Genomic DNA, 21,447 nt, shown 5'->3' on the forward strand with positions numbered 1-21,447 from the left:
TTTATACCATGGTTTTTGTGTATATAAGACGTTCATAAGCAGAGCGACACATATGTATACACTTGACCTTAGAACATATATATATAAAAAATAGTGCCACAGTCGTCGGGCACGAAAGAGGAAAGATACGAAAAAAACAAAAGGTCCAATACCTCAGTGATGTGACTTGTCATGAATTCATTTCAATTTTAAATAACATGTACTTGGCATTGAAAGAAGTCCAAAGATTATTATCAGCATAAAAGAAGCAAAAGAAGACAGCTGTCTGTGAAACCCAGGTATGTTTTAACCAAAATCCTCAAAGCTCAAAGCTACATTATAAAGCCACGTCTAACTAATTACTTGTGTCATTTTGCGACTTGCAGAAAGTTCATTTGTTCTTAATTTCACCACCTAGACGCGTTTTTTCGATATGTAATGTATGTATATGGATCAGAGTTACCTTCAAGACCTAAAGCTTGACTAAAACCTTTGAGGAGTGATTTCATCGACTGCAAGGGATAGTTTTCTCGATTTCGCTTAAGATCGAGTAATTTACGTAGCTCAAAAAATAAATGCACAGGTAGAGCAAAAAATTTTCAGAAACGCGGGATTCGAAATTTGAAGTTCTCAAATGGAAATTAAACAATCGTGAATGATTGTAAGTTTTGTTACGAAGAGTTTCTCTTCGCAAAATTCAGAGTTTACAGTATACGTAAACTTCTGGCCTGCACACTTCCATAAAGTATAGTAGCAGAAACTGTCTCACAGAACAGTTTTTCGAAATAATTAAGACAACTATATTGAGATAATGTCGGTGTTTTATTTCGTTAGTTTATACCTTTGAAATTATTATTTCAGTTTCTTAAACAATTTGCATAAATTATCGGGTATGCATTTTAAAACGCTGATTTGGTGATAACGGAACCAATATTTCAAATAACGGTGCGGGCTCCCATCAAAAGTTCTGTTCTTGATTTCGAATTGTGTTAGCTATCTCTTAGGAAAAATTTGCCAGGCTGCTAGTACCAAGAGGGAAGAAATCCTTTTAAATTACGATAATTTATGACTTTTTTAATTTTAACTTTTGTTGTTCGATGGATAATTCCAACATAATTTTGTTATTTCATTGCAAAACACTAATGGAGATTAGAGTTCGTGAGAACATAGTAAGTTTGACAGCTTGAAGGCCGTTTTGCTTTGTGTCTTGTATCTAGCTGGAAAAGACAAACAGTTTTATATTATTATTTCTACATTATCATTTTATGATCAGCCAGTTCCTCCAAAAGGACTGCTAAAATAGATTGTCAAAATAAGACAGTGAGAACGTTCCTGCATTTTTAAAATAGTAATAAATAAGCTAGGAGAACTTGGCTTTAAAATGTAAAAGAAGTGATTGAAAAGCATTTTGACTAACATCACGTTTTTCCTCATTAGTTGTCCCCCATTGACTTCCCGCGAATAGTTTTCCGTCACGCATGATTTTGACGGAGAGGTCTTAATAACAAGATTACCCACATGAAATGGGAAAACCGCGTCGCTATGACGGTAGCTTCGGTTGGCTCGTGCCATTCATTTGTGTTGTGCAACCCTGGAGCGAAACAACTAGAACTTTTACTAGTTATGACATTTCTGCCATATCAGTTTGCAGGGGATGTGCATGGATTTGTCCAAAAAAGCAGCAAAGCCTTCATATTTCCTTTTATGGCTTTAAACCTTGGCATGGCAAATAATTCGTGACTGAAATGTTTCGGTAGACGACTATAACAAGAGAACTTGTAGCACGGTAAAAATATGCCACATACGACAAGTCTATCAAAATAATTCATGTCCAGCAGATGTGGATGGTGACAGCATAAATTAAGGAGTCAGCACTTATGAATTCTATTTAAAATCTGAGAATGGAACGAAGCGAAAGGGTAAGCCAATCTAAGCTGAATGTCAAGCGTATTTACCCTGATTGTTAAATAGTGAATAACATACGTATACAGCGCATCTCACCAACTTATCCTTGTAGTTTGAGGCGATATCTAGACATATTTTATATCAAATCAGTCATGTCAAGTTTTTAATCCACTTTTAACAGCCCAGGGGCAAGAACCGAAGACAATCCACAGTCTGGATTTCATTCTTGAAACACTGAAAAGTCGAGCAACAAAATTTGTGGCTAACAGGTCTTTGCTTTGCTGTGCTGTATGTGCAACAAATTAACATATGTTTGATATTCATTGCACAGGTATTGGCTTTAAAACGAAACGATAACAAATTGGTTTAACGGCTAGATGTAACTCGATCCGCAATACGTTTAATACGTCATCATAGGTGCTGAAAAAATATGGAAAGTGTCTTTAGTCAGCAGACGAGTAACTCGAGTTGTTCTTTTTTTTTAAGCTTGCTCTCGTGTTACGCTTCTTGCTAAAAAAAAATCAAGCTAATAATTTTAAGTCATTCGTGACATAAGACAAAGGCTACAGGTTGAGTTTTCAAAGCAGTCCTGTTTGGAAGGAGCACATAGCTTACAACAGTTGCTCCGATGTTTCAACCACCTAATATAATACAATGTAAATGTAATATTGCCAATTATTTTCTGTCTTTTCCCATCGAAACGACTCCCCCAAAAAGAAGATACAAAAAATTGCATATTGTTGATACTAGTATCAGTACATTGTTATAATTGTTTGTCGTCTTCGGCGACAAACGTATTTCCTCAAATAATTTGAGAAGTAAACCCTGTCTTGTTTCATCGATACTTACATTGAATTCTCAAACGATATCAACTGAAATGTTTTTTTTTTTGTTCTCCTTTTCTTGTTCGTTTTTTTTTTTTTTTTCTTGCTAGAAACAACTACGGCATCAAAGTTTTTCGAGTATTCGGACTTTTTGGCAAGTAATCCCATCCAAGTGTTACAAAAAACCTCAAATAAGCATCATTTTGTTGATAAACGGACCCACCGTTTAATATTTTATCAGTTTGTTAATAATATTTTGTCTACAACCAGCAACACTCATGACTACTCCTAAAATTACGTGAATTCTTTGCGTATTCTTTTTATTTATTAAGCTAAAATGCACCCTCCCTTGTTAAATTATTTTTGGCTTATTCAATCTCCTCATGCTTGCACGTGTTTACATGCTTAATAAACACAAGTTGCCAAACGACACCTGCCAATACCTATTTTAATATCTCATGATATATGGTTTATATCATTTAAATAAGGGAGCCCTGCGCGCGAAGGCCTCTTTCATCTACTAAATCCGCAAAGCGTGTAGTATTATAGAATGGTCTTAAGTCTTCTTTTGGAAAATGTGAATGAATTCTATACTAAGAAAACCGAAATTGCTAAGAATATATATATTAAGAGTTGCAACCAACCATGGCTATGCTGAAATGTCAACATTTAACAATCATATTGCCAATATTACACCACTTATTTGACACACATCTCTCACACCGTACATCGAGAACTTTTGTATGTGAGTGTGTGTGGACATTCCAGCGCAATTCCGGACAACCAGATGTATTTAACGAGTTCTTACCTCACCTTAGTCCTTAATTTCCCCTAATAAACTGAGGAGGGAAATAAATCACAAGGAAATGTAGATAATACTTTTTAAAATCCTACTACTTTAGAGTTGCTAAGTCGGTCACTTTGGTTATATAAAGGAAATAAAGCACGAAGTCAACCTTTAATTCAGTCTGTACGTTAATCGATTCAAAAACGAGGAAAGCGATTTAAAAAAACATATCCTTGTAAGGGCCGCATTAGACGATACAACTTCATCGTAAGTTGAAACGCGGGCTGTTAGTGTGATGCAAAAATCGCATGCGCGCACAGTTTTATACAAGTTTTTAGACCCTACATCATTTTCGTGTCAATCGTGAGAACTGTAAGCACGTTGTAAGCAGGATTTACACGGAAAAATTCGTGACTTATCTTATAATATCGGCATTAGCTAATTGCACTACTATTTACCGTGACATTCAGTTTACTCGCCATCGATTGGAAGTTTTCAAAAGCTTTAAGTTCGACTCAGGCCAGTTTAGGCGAAGTTTGTTTCTCTCGTTTTTAACTGCTTCATCAGCTCATAAACGATCAACCTCGGCTTACATAAGTCCTGCGACTTGTTGTTTAAAAGCTCAAGCCGTCGTATTTGTTTGTGTTCCCCTAGTGCATTAACGTTAAAGTGATTTACATGATTTTTCCAGAATAGTACGTTTCAAAGTTTGTTCATTACGATAATGTGGGAAATTAAAATGTGTTTATTACAGGTCATCTCAATCAACCTGTCGGAAATTGTTCCTCTTGATGTTTAATGTTTCCTGATTGATCTCATAAGTACTGATAAATGGAACTTCTAGACATACTAGACAGCCCGAGGCTTAAAACTCCACGTACTTGAAATTATTTTTCACGTCACGTCAACTGAATTATATTGATTCTGATTTACAGTAACACCAAGTGAAAAGGAAGAAGATCTTGCCCAAATGATGTACATTGTTTGCTTACTGATTTTGGTAGTCACATGTCACGGTCAGGAGCAACAAAACTGTTCAGGTTAGTTTAGAATGTAAAATATACTAATGCATGTAGAGCAAAACAAAACTTCTTAGGACCGAATGAAGTTCCCGACGTGTTTTACAGCAGGGTTGACTAGAATGGCCAGATAGCGGCCACCTACTTACGTGTAGTTTGTCAATAGAAAGATTACATCAAATCTACTTGAAAACTAAAAGGAAATACTAGCCGAGTGTCTTTACTTAAATAACTCGCAAAATAACTGACACAATAACTTGCAATATAAAGGTAAAAAGGAATTAGATTTAAATGAACATACGCACGCAAATCTTTGTCAAATTCTCTTTGGATAGCGACAGATGACTGTAGCAAAGCACTTGGTATGGAAGACAACAGAATTAAAAACTCACAAGTTACTGGAGGATTTGCGTACAACGGCGACAAAGCGAACTTCGGCTCCCAGAATGCTCGCCTACATCATCCTCGTGGCTTCAGAGCAGAACCGAAAACTTTTCCTCCATCGGCTAACACGATAGGAATTCACTTTGCTGAGGAAAAGGTTATCACTGCCATAGCGACCCAAGGATATGGTGGTGAATGGGTAACCAGCTTCAATATGTTTTACACCGACTCTCTTGGAAACCGGCAGTCTGTAAAAGACATTGAAGGGAAGCTGCTGGTAAGATAGAAAGGCCGAACATTAACATTCTAGTTAGCAATAGTGACTGTGTTGCCTCAGTTCTGGTGAAAGCTGTTCCACTAACAGTGGCCAGAGAGGAAGTAGATATTTCATCAGTTAAAATGATATGTTTCCATGTTTGCAACTGTCGTTTGAAATTGCTTTTTAAATGTTAACTCGATCCTGAATCTTAGGCCATCCTGACCGTTAAAAAAAGTAAGTTTTGTTGAAAGGTCCAGTATTGCTAACAAAGCCGTAGCCAGAATTAGGAACATTCATGTCGAAGAAATATCAGGAAAAAAAAGAACATTTATTTCGCACTATTTTCTAATACATAACCTCTGATAGGTTCTTACAGGATTTTACAGGATCCTAAATAACGAATTAACTTCAAACGTTTTATCAAGGCAAGGGCTTCGGATCGCCTGTTTCTGACAACAGCCCTGGCTAAGATCTGAGGGCACAGGTTGGGTTAGCAGAAAATGGCCGAAAACGTGAATGATTAAAGAGCCGGCAGTTACATACGTATATCGCTATAAAAAGAAGCGGAACAAACTGGGGTATAAAATAAAATAGCATTATTCGTAAGAAAATGTATTTGATTGTATTATTTGTTTCACGATGTTCTTTTATTTTTCAGGATTTTCCTGGTAACACCGATAGTGACACGGTTAAACGGAACTCTCTACCAATTCCTGTCTTCGCATCTTCAGTGTTCATATTACCTTTGACTGTACATAAAAACGTTGGCCTTAGGTTGGAGCTTTACGGCTGCAAAGAAGGTATATATCCTGACCCGTTAAATTGCTTTGATTGTAACTTCTTTTCATGGTAGTCTTCTAATGGCTTTGAGGAATAACCACCCTATTATTTACGCAGGGTCTCGTTTTGGTTATTTCCCTACCATCACCACGCCTGACATTTTAACAGAGGGGTTGCTGACATATCAATTTTTAGACCTATGCAACAACAACTGGGTCATGGAAGCTAGCTTTCTTGTTTATGTTTCTTTTTTTATTCACTAACGCCCGGTTCAAACGCCGTAGTTCACATGAGCCGAATCGAATACTATTGAGGGAGAACAAAGGATTTTTCTCATTTGTATTCTATTCGGCTCATGTGAAGTACGGCGTCTGAACTTGACTTAAAGTTTGGTTTCATTTCTTTCAGGTCATTATTTTATCGTCTGGCTGATGCTGAAAGAGACTTTCTTCACTGTGACCTACACAGATCCGTCAACTTGGGAATATCAAGATGCCGTGACTAATTCCTTGGATGAGGTTAGTTCCTATCACGGACTTCACAGTTACGTTCAATCAAGAACTTTTTTAACAGTATCTGAGTTGAAGTAGAGATAACACATTCAATACTACCGACACCATACCGGTGGCCAATCCAGTAAATCTGCATCGTTATCCATTTCTCCTTCAGAAAAAATCACTACCTTCGTTTGTCCCAACTCCATTTTGAGTTACTGCATGAAGGTATAATCTCTGGATGTCCTCGATTATTTAAATGGTAACATACGTTCTTTCCTTGTACATTCAGGTAAATAGGATTTTCGGTACCACTTGGGGATTTCTGCACGCACGCGTACGAGAGCTAAGGTATGTACGTGTTAGAAATACACCCAGCGTCATTTTATAAGACATCTCATGAGCTGTAAATTCTTAAACGGCTGTTCTAGGTCTACAACCAATATGCTCTTTAGTGAGCTGAAGATCCTTTATCAGACAAATATCTGATTTTGTTTTCCTCAGTGGGCAGGACGGATGAAATCTTTTCTTAGTTTTGCTCGTAATGTGCATTTGACGTCCATTTTGCTTTCTTCCGTGTTTTACATTCTGATTTTATCCCTACCTTTTATATGTAGCCTGCAAATACTGCCAGCTTTAATAGTATCAATGTATATAAATATGAACACCCAGTAACCTGTTGTTGCTCGGTTTACTTATTACAGTGCGCTTGCTCCATGTATAATCACTTGTCACTAACTAGGACACAGTTACTGTGTGAAGTTACCAAATGCCACAAAATATTAATAAAGTATGTGGTTGTTGTTAATGTTGGTGGCGGGCGCGTTGACTATCTCGGTAGAATGCGACAAAATTTCTACGAAACGAGGCCAAAATCAAGGTTCAATTGATTTCGTACATGCAATCGTAATCGCTTTATTCTTAATATTCTTTATCTTGTTGATTTCAATAACCCCCTTTATTATCTCACGGTTAAGCTCCACATGAGTCACCCGTTATGTGACTCTGATGGACAGTTCTTTTTTGCAGTCCACAAGAATCACCATCGCTCTTTACAGCAGTAACTGCTGTGCTGGAGATCCATTGTTTACGATCCAGCGAACAGGCTCTCTTGACGAAGCTCAAGTCTGTAATGGGAAACAACTATGAAGGGATATTTGACCCAGGCTTTTTTAGGTCTCAGTATCCAAGTAAGTAAAACGATGACAAATTTAATAATCAATAATGTCTGTTCAACCAGAAGACCAGAAAAGAATGATTGAATCTAAAGTCTATGATAATTAATTAATCGACAGAGGAAATCTGCCGAAAGCCGAACGAGAAACTCAATGGGACCAAACGCCTAGTAAGAGCCTCCTGGCTAATAGCTAAAAACAGATAAACACAGCAATTTGACAAACGCGTTTCAACGATATTCATTTATTCCAAAGGAACTGTCTTTCTAAGTTAGTCGTTCATTTATAATACCGTATTGATTTTTTATGATGATGAATTTCTAATGGTTGGCCTTAACTGTGCGGAGTTGCTCTTTAATTTTAGCCTAGATGTGGTCTTCCACAAGGGGTCTTCAATCTGGCCTAAATGGACGACCTTTTTGATAAGAATCGTTTTAAAGTTATTTTTTTTATGAAAATCATGATCAGTTCCGTTTTGACTCCGGCTGCGTACCAGAATAGTCCTTTTTTTAGTTGGGCCAACGGGCCGGGGAGAACTCCTTTAAATACAAAAAATGTTAAACCCCTTCTTTTCACAGAACGATGTGGATGCGCACCGCCCAAGGCAAGCTTAAAACTTGGGAAAATGATGAAAGACGCCAAGGAAATTTACCTTTCTAAGATATTCATGAGACTTCCGCTTCAACTAGAACACTCATGTCAACCAACAACAACTATACTCTACTCCTGGAAATTCTCAAAAATAGACCAGGAAACAGGTTTGTTTGGACCCTTACAGCCATTCGGCCGAAAGAAAACATTCATCTTACCTTTACGTATGTTTGGCATTGGCTACGCCTATGTTCAATGTGAAGTACAACTTTCAGGCGATGCTGGCTCTACGACGCTTGCCAATGGCTATATGAGGATTGTTCGTGATCCGCTTGTGGCAATTATTACGGATATAACCGAGACGAGGAGTAAGATCATGCTAAGTGCGGAAAAATCGTTTGATGCTGGGTTTGGCACACGAGGCCTACAATTTACCTGGTTTTGTAGACTAGCAGGTGAATCGTTCTTAGATGTAGCTGAGCGTTACGCAGTCGACGAGTCATTTGGTAGAGTTAAGACAAACACAGGGTGCTTTGGGTATGGACCTGGCAGACTCAATTCTACAGATAAAGTATTAGTTTTGAACATGGTGGAGATGGTGAAAAGCAAGAAATATATTTTCAAGCTTGTTGTCTACAAAGACGATAGAAATGCGAGTGCAGTGTACGAGTTAGTAGTAAAACCACTCGCGTCGATCTTTGTTAGGTAAGAATATTAAAGGACCCTACTTAGCCTCCTACTCAGCCATGGTAAAACGAGATCTTATTGCTTTACTGTAAGTTGTGTTCCTGTAAGTATGTTTAATTATCATTAGTAGCTTCACAGGGATTTCCTTCGTCTCGAAATGCTCCGAATAAAATATAATAGCCAAACTCTCTCGAGCAAACAAAAACAAGGGTATGGCTCACAAGGGCCATGAAAATAATTTTTACAGCTATTTTGTATTATAATACCAAGACATTTAATGCCTCTCCTTAACAACGAACTGAGCAAAATTGAATTTTTTGTTATAAGAGTGCTTCAGTCTCATCGGGTGCGTACCAAACTGTAGGTATGATCAGTGCCAAACATCTAGAATTATCCCGATACGGTACTGATTTTTTAGATCTTACGCATGACATCGCTACATGCTCAAAATTCGCCACCAAGCCTCGTTTGAACGAATATTTTTCAAAATTTCAGCACCTTCGTGTTTTTTATTTGTGGGTATTCTTTCCACCGGCGCTTTAGGATTTTGTTCATGTTATAATTTTATATTTGCATTTTGAACCGAGGCTAGGCGGTCATGCACAAGGGCTATAATAGCTGTACTGACCAGATACAAGCAAACGCGGGATAGCCTGAGATTTTCAAGGTGAAAAAGTCGTGATGCTCGTCATCTTGCTTAGGGATATAAATCACTGATTTTGGGTATCAGGACGAAACGCCACTGTTCGTAGCTGTCAAGATATCTTTTGCGTTGCAATCTCCCCTAGCGGAAGAATAAGCGCTCCTTGCTAAGGATTCCTTTTAAAGAAAGACATGAGGTTGAATATTGTGGGAAAACAAATGGTCGTTCTGAATGTAAATGTTCATTCTCTAGGTTTCTCCTCTCAGGTTGAAGTTTAGCACTTCAAAGGACAAAGAAAATTACGGCATAGATTGGACAAAAATGTTTTTTTTTTTTTTTTTTCAACATCATTGTAGTTTACCAAACTAGGTACTGTAGTTTATATTGTTGTTTTCTTCAGATGCATGTCAAATTGTGGTGAAAAGGTTAGTCCGCAAGATGGATTACTCCTGGAGGCGACGTGCCAAGGAGAAGCCTGCAGCAAAATTTCGAACTACACTTGGAGTTTGCATATTGTTAATCAATCAGTTGACGGCTTTTCTGTCTCGCCAGTTCATCACGTTAATATTTATCTGCAAATGAACACCAGACGCCTGTTCATTAACGACATTTTCAAATTAGAAGATGACACGAGAAAGCACGTTCATTACGCTGTTAAAGCTTCGGTTAAATTAGACGATGGGAAGGAGTTTGATGGTAACTTTTCGTTTATTGTCAACTCGCCTCCAAAAATGTTCTCTGTAGACGCTAGTTGCCACGTTGTACCGATGAAAGGTGAAGCTATATCAACCGACTTCTCGATCACGTGCTCGGGATGGCATGACGCGGACAAACCGCTGACTTATGAGTTCACATACCAAGACAAGTATGGTATGGTAATAATTCAAGCCGGGAGTTTGAACACAGTGACTACAAAACTCCCAGTAGGAGAGGCCTCTAATAAGTATGAGCTCCTATTGGAAGTGCTTGTTGGAGACTCTTACCAGGATTTCACATCCACGCGGCTGTTAGTCAAGGTATCAGTATCAAAGGAATGACATGCAATATTTGTCTGAAAGAACTACTCTTGCCATTTGGTTAACTATTACTGCTCTTAATACGCTTTTAAATGATATTTTTTGAACTCAGGTCCGTTTCATTTTCACATTCATTTTCATGGTACTTGCAATTATTAAGGACAACAAGTAAGAAAAAGCTTATTCTTGTTTATGTTTGAAGCTTCCATCATGACACGACGTCTGACGTTCATATACAGGATCATATTTCTGATCTAACAAATAACCTGGTAACGTTTCAACGAAGACGCTTCTGACCTCTTTTCTAGGTACGCCCTCCAAAGCAGTCCGATTTTAGCGATGAATTTGTTAACAAGCAACTCAACGTCATTCGCGACTTTGTGCGAGCTGGAGATGCTGACCGAGCGACGGAGCTTGCTTTTATGTTGATGTCCACTGTAAAGGACTTTCGTGACGAGTCATTCGAGAGAAAGTCGGTAAGCGCATTGAATTAAATCCACCCATTCCATTCTTCGTTTTATCTTCTTTTATAGCCATCGTGAAATATGCACATGCATGCGTCATCCATTAATCACTTCTATTTATTAACTATACTTTCTAGAGCTCCATCTTGCGAGACATGAAAGGTCTCAAAGTGGAAAGCGTTGTCCATGTGACAAAAGTTGCCGCTGTTGTTGTCTGGGCGACAGATAACAGTCAAACCGTTTCCCCTTCCCTGCAGGTAAGTTGAACTTCAACTTCAACTTCAACTTCACTTTACTTTGCACTTACAATTTTGAAATTACAATATTAGCATAAAAAAGAAAAAAAAATACATATATAACAATTAAAGGTGACAATGGTCTATAGTTTGTGCATGGAGGCTAATAGAACCGCGAGGTTATCGACAACTTTATTAGCTTTTGACAACTTTATTAGCTAGTTAGAAATGTGAAGGGCTTTGTAATTTGCACTACGAGTTTACAAAGCTCTCTTTTATATAGTTTTATTTTATTTACATGTGTTGTTTTGTTTGCAAAGTAAGCCAATTATCTCTTAAATCTGACCCCTCTGGAAAACGGCTGTTGTTTGTTTTGTTTAAAAAGTAAGACAATTAATTCTTAGCTCTTCGTCAGAGCGAATCGCTCCGACTAAGGGCTAACGCTAACGCTAACGTTGCCCCATCTGCCTTCATTTTCATCAAGTGCAATCTCCTGAAAAAAAAACCAGTAAAAGTTGCGGATTCACAGTGGACTTCGGCAATATCCAAAAATGATTATAATCCTCGTCTTTCTAGGCAGACGCCTTTGCACTACTAAGTGAAGCTACAAACTTCATGGCCTCTCAGTTCTCTTCAAACAGTACCCACGATGCCAAGGTTGCTAAGAATGTCAGCTCCGTTCTGCTTAACAGTATTGGAAGTCTTTTACAAATCTCTTCTAAGGATGCTAGAATAGAAACAAAAGATGATTCTACAAAAGAAACCGTAAGTAGAATTTCAGTCAGCCTCGAAAAAGCGGTGGAAATTTAGTTCTCAAATACAGGTTTTCTGTTAGTATCATGATCCAACTAGACCAAGGATTCATAGCTTGTTTTTTTGGTGACCTTTTATGGTTAGCTCCGCGAACGGGTAAGGTGAAACAAATTTTAGGCGTGATTGGCTTCCTGGGTGGGCCAGATCCAGGGTTATCTTGTGAGCACGGGATTACCCGCTGTTTCCCGCTGGTTCAGTCAAGAAGTGACCCTTCATTGGCAACAATGTTCTTTCAATTCATCAGGGAAAAGAAAACACAAAAAGGACACTCGAATTAGTCAGAAAGGTCGGAGAAGTTCTCTCATCAACAAGTCACGCAAGCCAAGGGAAAACTGTCGTGAAGTCCAACTTTGTGGATGTTGCGATCTACAAGGAGAAGCCAGAAGATCTCTCTGGGCGGAATATCAGCGAGGGAGGGGCAGACATTGTTATACCTGACTCCAATAATATATTTCCAAAAACTAATGGCAGTGTTACATTGCAGGTAAATCGTTCTTTTGATTGGACTATTGCCTTATCTCTGTTAGTGTTGTTTTTGTTGTTTTAATTTCGTACCGCAAAACGCAGTTACGTTATACTCTGAGCACTATATAGAAATTTGAGACATCCACATTACTGTGGAATGATTACAACCCTGTTTTCTTACTGCGTTTTTAAAGATCGTCAATCACGTATTCAATCCGCTGTTGTCCAAGGTGTTCAGACTGTAAGCGATTCTTAACTGTAGCGTGCAGTTTTTCCTGAATATTTCGTATGAAATAAACATATTTAACACATTTTGACGTCATGTGCTAAAGGTGGTAACGTAAGTCTTAAAAAGAATTGGGTCAACAATAGATAGTCTGGAAAGCAATTCAAGTAGGTATTCGTGGTAACCTTAGTTCTGGCGATAATTTTCTCAGGTACTCGACCCCTCTTTGAAGACATTAGGTTATAGTCAACACCAGAATGATTTAGCTAATAACGTTAACACCTTGGTTTGAATTTCAGCTGATGGCATTCAAAGAAAATCCTTACACATGGGATAAGACTGCATCAAGCATCCGTTCGACTGTAATTGACGTCACTCTAAGAACCAGCAACAGCATGGAAGTAGAGGTCAACAATCTCAGCAGCCCATTAGGACTGCACATTTCCAACAGACACACCGAAAAAGTTTCAGACCCTAGAAAAAAGCCACGTCACTTGTTCCTACAACCAGGAGTCATTCGGTATCACACCCTTGTTATACCGTCAAGTGAGCACCTTGTGTCTTTGAGAGTTGCGAACGTTGCCAGTCGACAGGTGGTAGTTTATTTTGGACAAGGGTTTAAACCTAGTGCTAACAACCACAGTTACGTCGTCAACTTGCCAGATTTGTCATCCTGCCAAAGCTATAAAACAGATAAGTTATCCAACTGTACCGACGATGCTCATTCTGTCAAACTTATTGGTTATGATGCAGGTCTTTACTACGTCGGGATAACACTGGTTGTTCCAAAGGCTAGGATGCGAAGATCTTGCACTGGTAATGGCAGACGGAAAAAGAGATCTTGTATTCAAGTCAAAGATCCCCCGACCACCCCACCCCCAACGCCTATGATTGTCACACCGCAGTATAATGCGAAAACAGACGTTAACTACACATTTTCAGTAACCATGGGAACGTGCCTTTACTGGTCGGTGGAGGAAGAGAAATGGTCGAGCAGAGGATGCAAGGTTAGAAAAAACATTTAGAAACAATATTTAATGTTCTAATTTACACTTCGATTTCGTCTTATCTTTAGTTCTTGCAACACCTTATTTTTTCGTAAAACTAGGCGCTGGGAGTAATAATCTATACGAATGCCACAGTCACTAAGTCACGTTAAGAAAGATGCAAGTTGCGTGGGTAAATCTATTGACGTGTAGATTGGACGGGAGGAACCAAGTCATGGACGGCAAACGAAAAAAAGACTTATCTAAATGTTTGAAGATCGCTCTTCAGTGTAAATGTCAATTTTAGGATTCTCTATTATCTCTGTTTCTTCTCGGAAGTTTTGCATTAGGAAATAACTACATTATGGGGTTCTCTTTAAACTTGAAATCCATTTTATAAAATGGAAGAGTAACATCTTATTGTGACTGACGTAGCTCCCTCCGACAATGACCCAATTGATAGATATTTTTTTGCGAGCGTCATGTTTAAGAAAATTCGCCAAAGTTAAAATGCGGATTTCAAACATTAATCTTAGTATATGTTACTTCCCTACAGGTTGGTTCAACATCTCAGCAGGGGAGAGTGCACTGCCTTTGTACGCACTTGACATCTTTTGGTGGAGATTTCTTCGTGGCGCCAAATCCCATCGACTTTGATAAGGTCTGGGACGAATTTGGCCGTCTAGGGGAGACTGGAAACTATGTTGTGTTAGCGACTGTCTGCACTTTGTTAGGGTTTTATGTAGTGGGCTTGATCTTTGCCCGAAGAGCCGACAAGAAGGACGAGTCAAAGGTAGATAAAGTTCTTATTCGGCTCTGATTTACCTTTTGAGAAATCGAGATCCTAAAGTGTTGACGGAAACTGATTTTTCAGTACAAAACAGGATATCAAATGATTTGGGCATGGTTGGCAATCAGAGGCTAATTGGGGACACTGCGTTTAGCAGGCTTAATTTAGAGAGAGTTCAAAGTAGATTCACAATTTAATCGCATCAGTATTAAGAAGTGGCCGCAATGACATTAGTTTTGTAATCGAGCGGGTAATGAGAAGAGACAAAATAGAACTTAAAGAGGGACGGGAAGGTTTGCTTTGTTTTGCTTGCATTTTTACTGCAGAGTTCTTCCTATTCTGAAAGAGGGTATCTAAGTGGCATTCAGCAATCCTCTGCCCATTCATTACCATCTTAAGTGTTGTTGTAGTATCCTATTATGTTGTCTGTAGGTTTTGCAAATAAATGTGTGCCTTACAGTCACACACAGGAATTTTCTCTACTTCCAATTCGTAGGTCGTTGCAGAATATCACCTCTCAGATCCACAGACTGAGGAGCACACTTACACCATTTCCATACAAACTGGCGCGTGGAGGAATTCTGGAACTACCGCCAATGTAGGGCTGGTACTATATGGTGAAGAAGGCGTCTCAAAGCCGATAATCTTTACATGTAAACAACTGCAAAGGATATTCTTTGCCAGAGGCAGTGTAAATACTTTCACTCTGTCTCTGCAAAAATCATTAGGATCCCTTTTTAAATTAAAAGTATGGCACGACAATTCTGGAGACAGTCCATCGTGGTTTCTTCTTGAAATTGTCGTAGAAGATGTCCAGACAAGAGAAAAGTGGCATTTTATAGCGAATCGATGGCTTGCTGTTGAAAAGGGCCTCGGGGAGATAGACCTCGAGCTGATAGCAGCGTCAAAAGCAGATCTATTAGAATTTAAAAACGTCCTTCACTCTCGAGCCCAAAAAGCTGTCGGAGACTCGCATCTCTGGATTTCTCTGTTCACCAAACCTCCGCACGATCAGTTTACTAGATGTCAAAGACTTTCTTGCTGCCTGTCAGTCATCTTTTGCGCCATGGTAACTGGTGCTATGTTTTATCGCTTTGGCGCCAAAGCCACAGATGTCTTCTACATTGGACCACTAAAATTTAGTTGGACAGAAATAAAGATTGGTATTCAGAGTGGCCTCGTTGCTCTCCCGGTTAACTTTCTCATTGTAACCATATTCAAGAATATCAAACAAAGTGGGGAACAACCAAATTCTTCAGGATGCCTCCCGCATATCTTTATTTACTTTAGCTGGGGCCTTTGTATCTCCACTACGTTAGCCAGTGCTTTGTTTACCGTCTTTTACAGCTTATCTTGGGGTGCTGAGATCTCGAATCAATGGCTTGTGTCTATGACCTTCTCATTCTTTGAAGACGTCTTGCTAATTCAACCAATGAAAGTGTTGATTATCGTTTGCTTGCTGTCAATAATTATTAGGAAGCCACTGGACCCTGACTCAGTGTATCAGTCCCAAATTCTACCTGAGCATCAGTTCGCACGCACAGGAGATGTTGGAAAGGAAGCAAGAATTCTTGAGATGGAGGAGCTTGAGAATGCACGCTTTCAACGCAAGAAGGAAAAAAATGCGTTCCGTGCAATTGTTGAGATTTGTTTCTTTGCCGCATTCCTCTTTCTCTTTATGGTTGTGTGTTACGGGAATCGAGATTCTGCGAGATACAGTCTGACAAAATCAGTGCAGGCTCTTTTTAAAAACTTTTCGAAGGTGAGTGTAAAAGGTTTTTTTTTCATAGCCAGAGTGAATTATTTTAAGTAGTTAAAGTGCCTATGAAGTAAAAAATAATAGCTGCTTATTTGAAAGGCTTTTCAAAGTAAAGAAGAATGGCGTTTTGCTTTCTGGAATATCTTTTTTCGTTTTAGAGATATTTATGTTTTTGTAAGAAAAGTGATGACGTCGTAAAAGGTTCCACAAAAACAGCGCAACACTCAATCGAGAATAACTCTAGAAATATTAAAGCAGTGTTCTTTAAACTTGGCACCACAAATATACTTCACAAAAGAAAAATAATGACACCCGTCGTGCCATTGCCATGACAACAGTTATGCCGCGGGTTCTGTTTTAATTAAGACTAAAATTCCCAGATTTTATCTTAAACAAGGGTCATCCACTCCCACCAATGTAATGGGGAGGGTTCAGACAATATGGGAACCTTATGTGTTCCGAGCAAGACCCTCTGTCCCACTATAAAAGGTTGCAAATGGGGATATTTGGTTTTTCACAGAAAGAGATTGGAGCCAGGAGTGTTGTCATGGTTACAATATAGTAGATGTCATTCTGTTTCTTTTGTGATGTACATTGCTGGTGCCAAGTTTGAAGAACACTGCCTTAATGTTTCTAGAGTTATTCTCGATTGAGTGTTGTGCTGTTTTAGAGGAACCACCTATGATGTCATCACTTTCCTCATTTGCATAATACAAAAACGTGAATATCTCCAAAATGAAAAAAGATATTCCAAAAAGGAAAATGCCATTCTTCTTTACTTTGAGAAGCCTTCAAATAAGCAGGAATTATTTTTTAATTTCCTAGGCACTTTAACGCAAGTCATCTGGCTGATTAGCACACAGGAAAGTTTCATTTAAATATCGTAACGTTTTTATCGCTGCAACACTCACTTCTCTGTTAAAAATGAGTCAGCCTTGAAATTGGTAGTCTGCTCACAGGTCTTCAATTTTGTTTTCTTTACGACTGCTCTCGTGCTCCGTGCTCGATCTTGAGTGTTCGAAAAAAATAATTCGTTGCAAAAGAAGCGTATTTGTGCATATTAATACCTAAACATGGTTACTTCTTGTAGGTGGATGATACACCATCTCTATGGAGTTGGATGAGGAATACGTTTGTTCCTGGACTGTTCAACACAGCGTGGTATAACGGCAAACCATTTGATTATGACGAAGGATTCATCAGCAACAGAGAAAATTTCCTAGTTGGAATGCCAAGACTTCGGCAAATACGTATACTTCCAGGTAAGATTAGATATCAAGTTGAGTCATATTTATGTATTGTGATTTTAATGGTGTGTTCTTCTATAGAAATACCTAATTATATACATGTTCCCGTATTGGCGTACTATCAGAAACGCATGGGAGTTCCTGGCACGGTTTGAATATGGTTTTCTGCTCATATAGTTAACAAACTCCTTGCAAACAACTGAGACGTTTCCAGCAAATCGCAAATAATCAAATAACCGAGTGTTAAGTTGTTCTGGATTCAAGTTAGGTAAATAAAACGTAGAGAAGATAACTCAATGAAAACAGCTCAACTTCTTGTCTTGACAGAATCCCAGTGTAATTCAAAAAGCCATTCCTTAGGACTTGTCCTCCCGCGATGCTTGCCTTTCTACAGCGAAAGCAACGAAGACACCACACCTTTTCACAAACCGGGTTGGATACCAGTCAAGAATGCCAGTTTGTTTATTACTAATACCGCCGAGTTGGATTCGCTATGTCCAAAACCATGGCAATATGTAACTGCAAGTGGGTTGAAGTCAGAACCAATTCAAGGCACAACGACCGCGTACCTTGGGGGAGGGTTTGTGGCAAATCTTGGTTACAACTCGGAATCAGCATTAGATGTCTTAGAAAGCTTGGAAGACAACCGCTGGATCGACGACAGGACAGTAGCTATTCTTATTGAATGCACATTGTTTGAGCCTGCAAAATCCTTTTATAGCCTTATGAGGTACTTATACGAGAGATTCCCAACTGGAGGCGTCATAACAAGCAGCACAGTAAAAACAGTTACTGTTTATTTACCCCATGGGTCCGCAAGCTACCGATCATTTTATCAAGTTTCGCAGGTGCTGCTCATGTTGGTAATTCTCGGGTTTATAATAATAGAGATCGCAAAAGCGTTTCGAGGAGGACGCATTTACTTCAAGCGATTTTGGAGCTGGATTGACATATTGTTGATCGGCTTTGCTGCCTCCGGAATTGGAATAATGCTTTACAAAGAGGGATGTACGCGTGAATACGTGGGCAATGTTCGAGCAAATCCATTTGATAACTGGAGCGCTGATCAAATTATGTTCTGGTCCGAGGTTGAAGACTATCTGCTCTCCGTGGTAATGTTTGTGGTCACCATTAAATCCTTGCGACTTTTTCGATTCAATCCTCACGTTTATCAAATGAGGACGACCCTGAGAGGTTCCGTCACTCCACTTTCCTCTTTTGCAGTGGTATTCTTTGTCGTTATAATAGCATTTGCTTTGTTTGCGTTTTTGTCTTTTGGATCTTCGGTACTCAACTATTCCACTTTACCCCAAGCAGTTCGTACATTGCTTCAGATGGTCATTGGTGGCAAGTCTTCGTATTATCAGCTCAAATTTGCCACCGACAGTTTTCTTGGGCCATTATTCCTCTTCGTATATTTATTAACCGCAATGGCAATCTTAGTTAATACGTTTATAGCCATTTTAAACGAGTCCTATACAAAGTCACGAGAAGAAAAAGAAAGAAAAAATGACGCTGATGACATTGACTATGTTGAATTGTTTCAATACTTACAGTCTTGCGTGAAAGCCTCTATACGTTCACTTTACAACTTCGGTGAATTCGTTCGACTAAGTTTCTGTAATAGGAAACATAGTCGTAAATATCAGGTTCATGGATATCATATAACCCATGCTCCTAAGACTAACGTTCCTAGACTAGCCTCTATGGATAGCCTGGACGAGATCCAATATCCTATTTTGTCTCATGCGGAGGAATTGCTTTCCAAAGTGCAATTGCATCTAAGGAAGCTTTCCGAAGGAACAATTCAAGAAAACTCTGAAACAGACCAGGACACAGATCAAGAGGGTAGCTGTCCCGATTCTGAGCTGGAGTTCGACAGTGATTGCGGTAGTTTTCTTTTGTCAGCCAGTGATATGTCTGACACTCCTGTATAGCTTCTTTCCACAGTCACCCAGTCTCATATTGTATTATTGAGGCCGCTCGGCTGCCATTTGCCCACACTAACCTAATGATGGCCAGATGAAATCATAATCAGAGAATAACAATTAAAACATGATTTACTTAAGCTATCCCTACTGCATCTGTATGTAGTGGAGATATGACGGTCGGGTTATTATTTCGTTTTCTGAGTCCGGACATTGGAATTTATTGAGAAACTGTAATATCCGATTCCCCTTGGGGAGACTGCCATGTTGTTTTCTTACATCCTTATCCCCTAGGGGGTATTAGGGAGTTTTAGCAAAACACGACGGCGAGGGCGAGGGCGAGGGCGAGGGCGACAGCGAGGGCGACGAGAACATCACTAAACAAAAAGTTTAATGAGCGAAACAATGATTTTACACGCGCGTTTTGAATCTTAGTACATTTCTTGCCCAACATCTACGAACATCAACGTGCCGAGAATGACCAGGTTCTACGTGTTTTGGAGAACGTGAACCACAGCGGCTAATTTTTGGTATCTTCCTTTGCAACTGAACGCTGTCATTTTTCCCGACCAAGTTTATGGACCGATAAGCGCACTGAACAGAACTACACAGTTGCGACATTGGATGGTAAAATATAGATCCATTTTTAAAAAAAAAAAAAAAGCGTCGTCCTCGGGGTCGCCGTTGTTATTGCTAAAGTTCCCTAATATTATTCCCAGGACGTCTCCTTCCTCTCTCTAGATCTGTTCGTCGTTTACGTTTTCCGCACATTTGGCTGTTCAAGTTGTCGTGCCATTAACAAAAGAAATCTGCAAATATCGGTGGGAAATTTCAAACTTCCGTAGAAAGTGTCCTATTTGAACCCGTCATTTTGGTCGAAACAACAAATTTGAAGGGGCGTAAAAGATGCAAGGTGTAGAAGTAGTGCACACGATGCAAAACGGTAAATGGAACACGAATTTATGAATTGAAGATCTTCGGGGCTCCGTGAGGAACATAACGTCAGTCCTCCGAAAGATGACATCGCTTTCATTCTGGTTGAGTCTTCTCTTGCAAAATTCGCAGCCAACAGTATCAAATATAATCGATATCTTATCGTGGCAGATGGCGTCGAGAAAATGTTGGGATTTTGACCATCATGTAAAAAACATATTTGGATAATTATAGGAATTACTAGAACGGCCAAAATCCCTCACTTGTCTATTAATTCTTGTGACGCGCTTTCTTGACATTTAAGAATCGGTATCTAAGGATATACAATCATGACACTAGATGAGCTTGGAATTAGAATGGTAAACAAAGCAACTAAGATGCCGAGTCATACTATCATTATCTAGAGGCCAGGTGGAATTAAAATGTGAGCTTGAATGAAAGTCATTAACATCAGGGATGAAAGAACTTGAATGACACATTAATAAACTGGTTTTTAATGTCACCATATTTAAGTGTTGTCACCGACTAAAGACCTTAATTTGAATTCTTACTCTAAATAATTATGCTACATTTTATCCCGATTAAAGTAAAACCTTGCAAGTGTTTTTGTCTTTTTTTGTCAATACACAATTACTCTGTATTTTCTTGTTTGCTGAAGGTATCAATTGAAGTCCATTAATAAATGTACATGAAAACATTTCAGGACAGGAATGTTTCGTGCATCTTTCATTCTGCCATCGCTACCGTGCTGGACACTTTCCATTATTGTGCCAATTAGCAAACTCTTCTCGACTATTTTCAAATGTGTTAAATACAAGAAACGTGACTTTCTGTAATTAGCTTCATCAATATTGGTTAAGCATGCGGCCCTCTAGTTTATTGAATAGCAAAGGTATGAAAATGGTGAATAACTGATTAAAACACGATATGATGAAGAAGTAGTTGAAAAGTTTAAGTATTGGTAATTCTTTGCTTATTTTTTTGTTTTTCCAGAAAAAAACACCATATCGGAATAAAATTATAAGATTTCTACACTAGAAAGTGATCTTGCTCGAGG

The 21,447-nt window shown here is 38.9% G+C and overlaps 1 protein-coding gene across 1 annotated transcript; it reads left to right on the forward strand.

The window, feature by feature from the left end:
- Positions 1-4,423: 4,423 nt before the first annotated feature.
- On the forward strand, positions 4,424-19,768 carry LOC145483843 (polycystin-1-like protein 2). The gene is made up of 17 exons (XM_081462392.1): positions 4,424-4,535; positions 4,850-5,175; positions 5,816-5,957; positions 6,346-6,455; positions 6,724-6,782; positions 7,461-7,621; positions 8,185-8,902; positions 9,928-10,543; positions 10,852-11,019; positions 11,145-11,268; positions 11,824-12,008; positions 12,301-12,540; positions 13,047-13,754; positions 14,290-14,526; positions 15,020-16,285; positions 17,373-17,544; positions 17,857-19,768. Exons 1-17 carry the CDS (start codon positions 4,466-4,468, stop codon positions 19,464-19,466), a joined length of 6,912 nt encoding a protein of 2,303 aa, XP_081318518.1. The 5' UTR covers positions 4,424-4,465; the 3' UTR covers positions 19,467-19,768.
- The last annotated feature ends 1,679 nt before the right edge of the window (positions 19,769-21,447 follow it).

Source organism: Orbicella franksi, chromosome 4 (assembly GCF_964199315.1).
Source record: "Orbicella franksi chromosome 4, jaOrbFran1.1, whole genome shotgun sequence".
In the NCBI taxonomy this organism is placed as follows: Eukaryota; Metazoa; Cnidaria; class Anthozoa; order Scleractinia; family Merulinidae; genus Orbicella; species Orbicella franksi.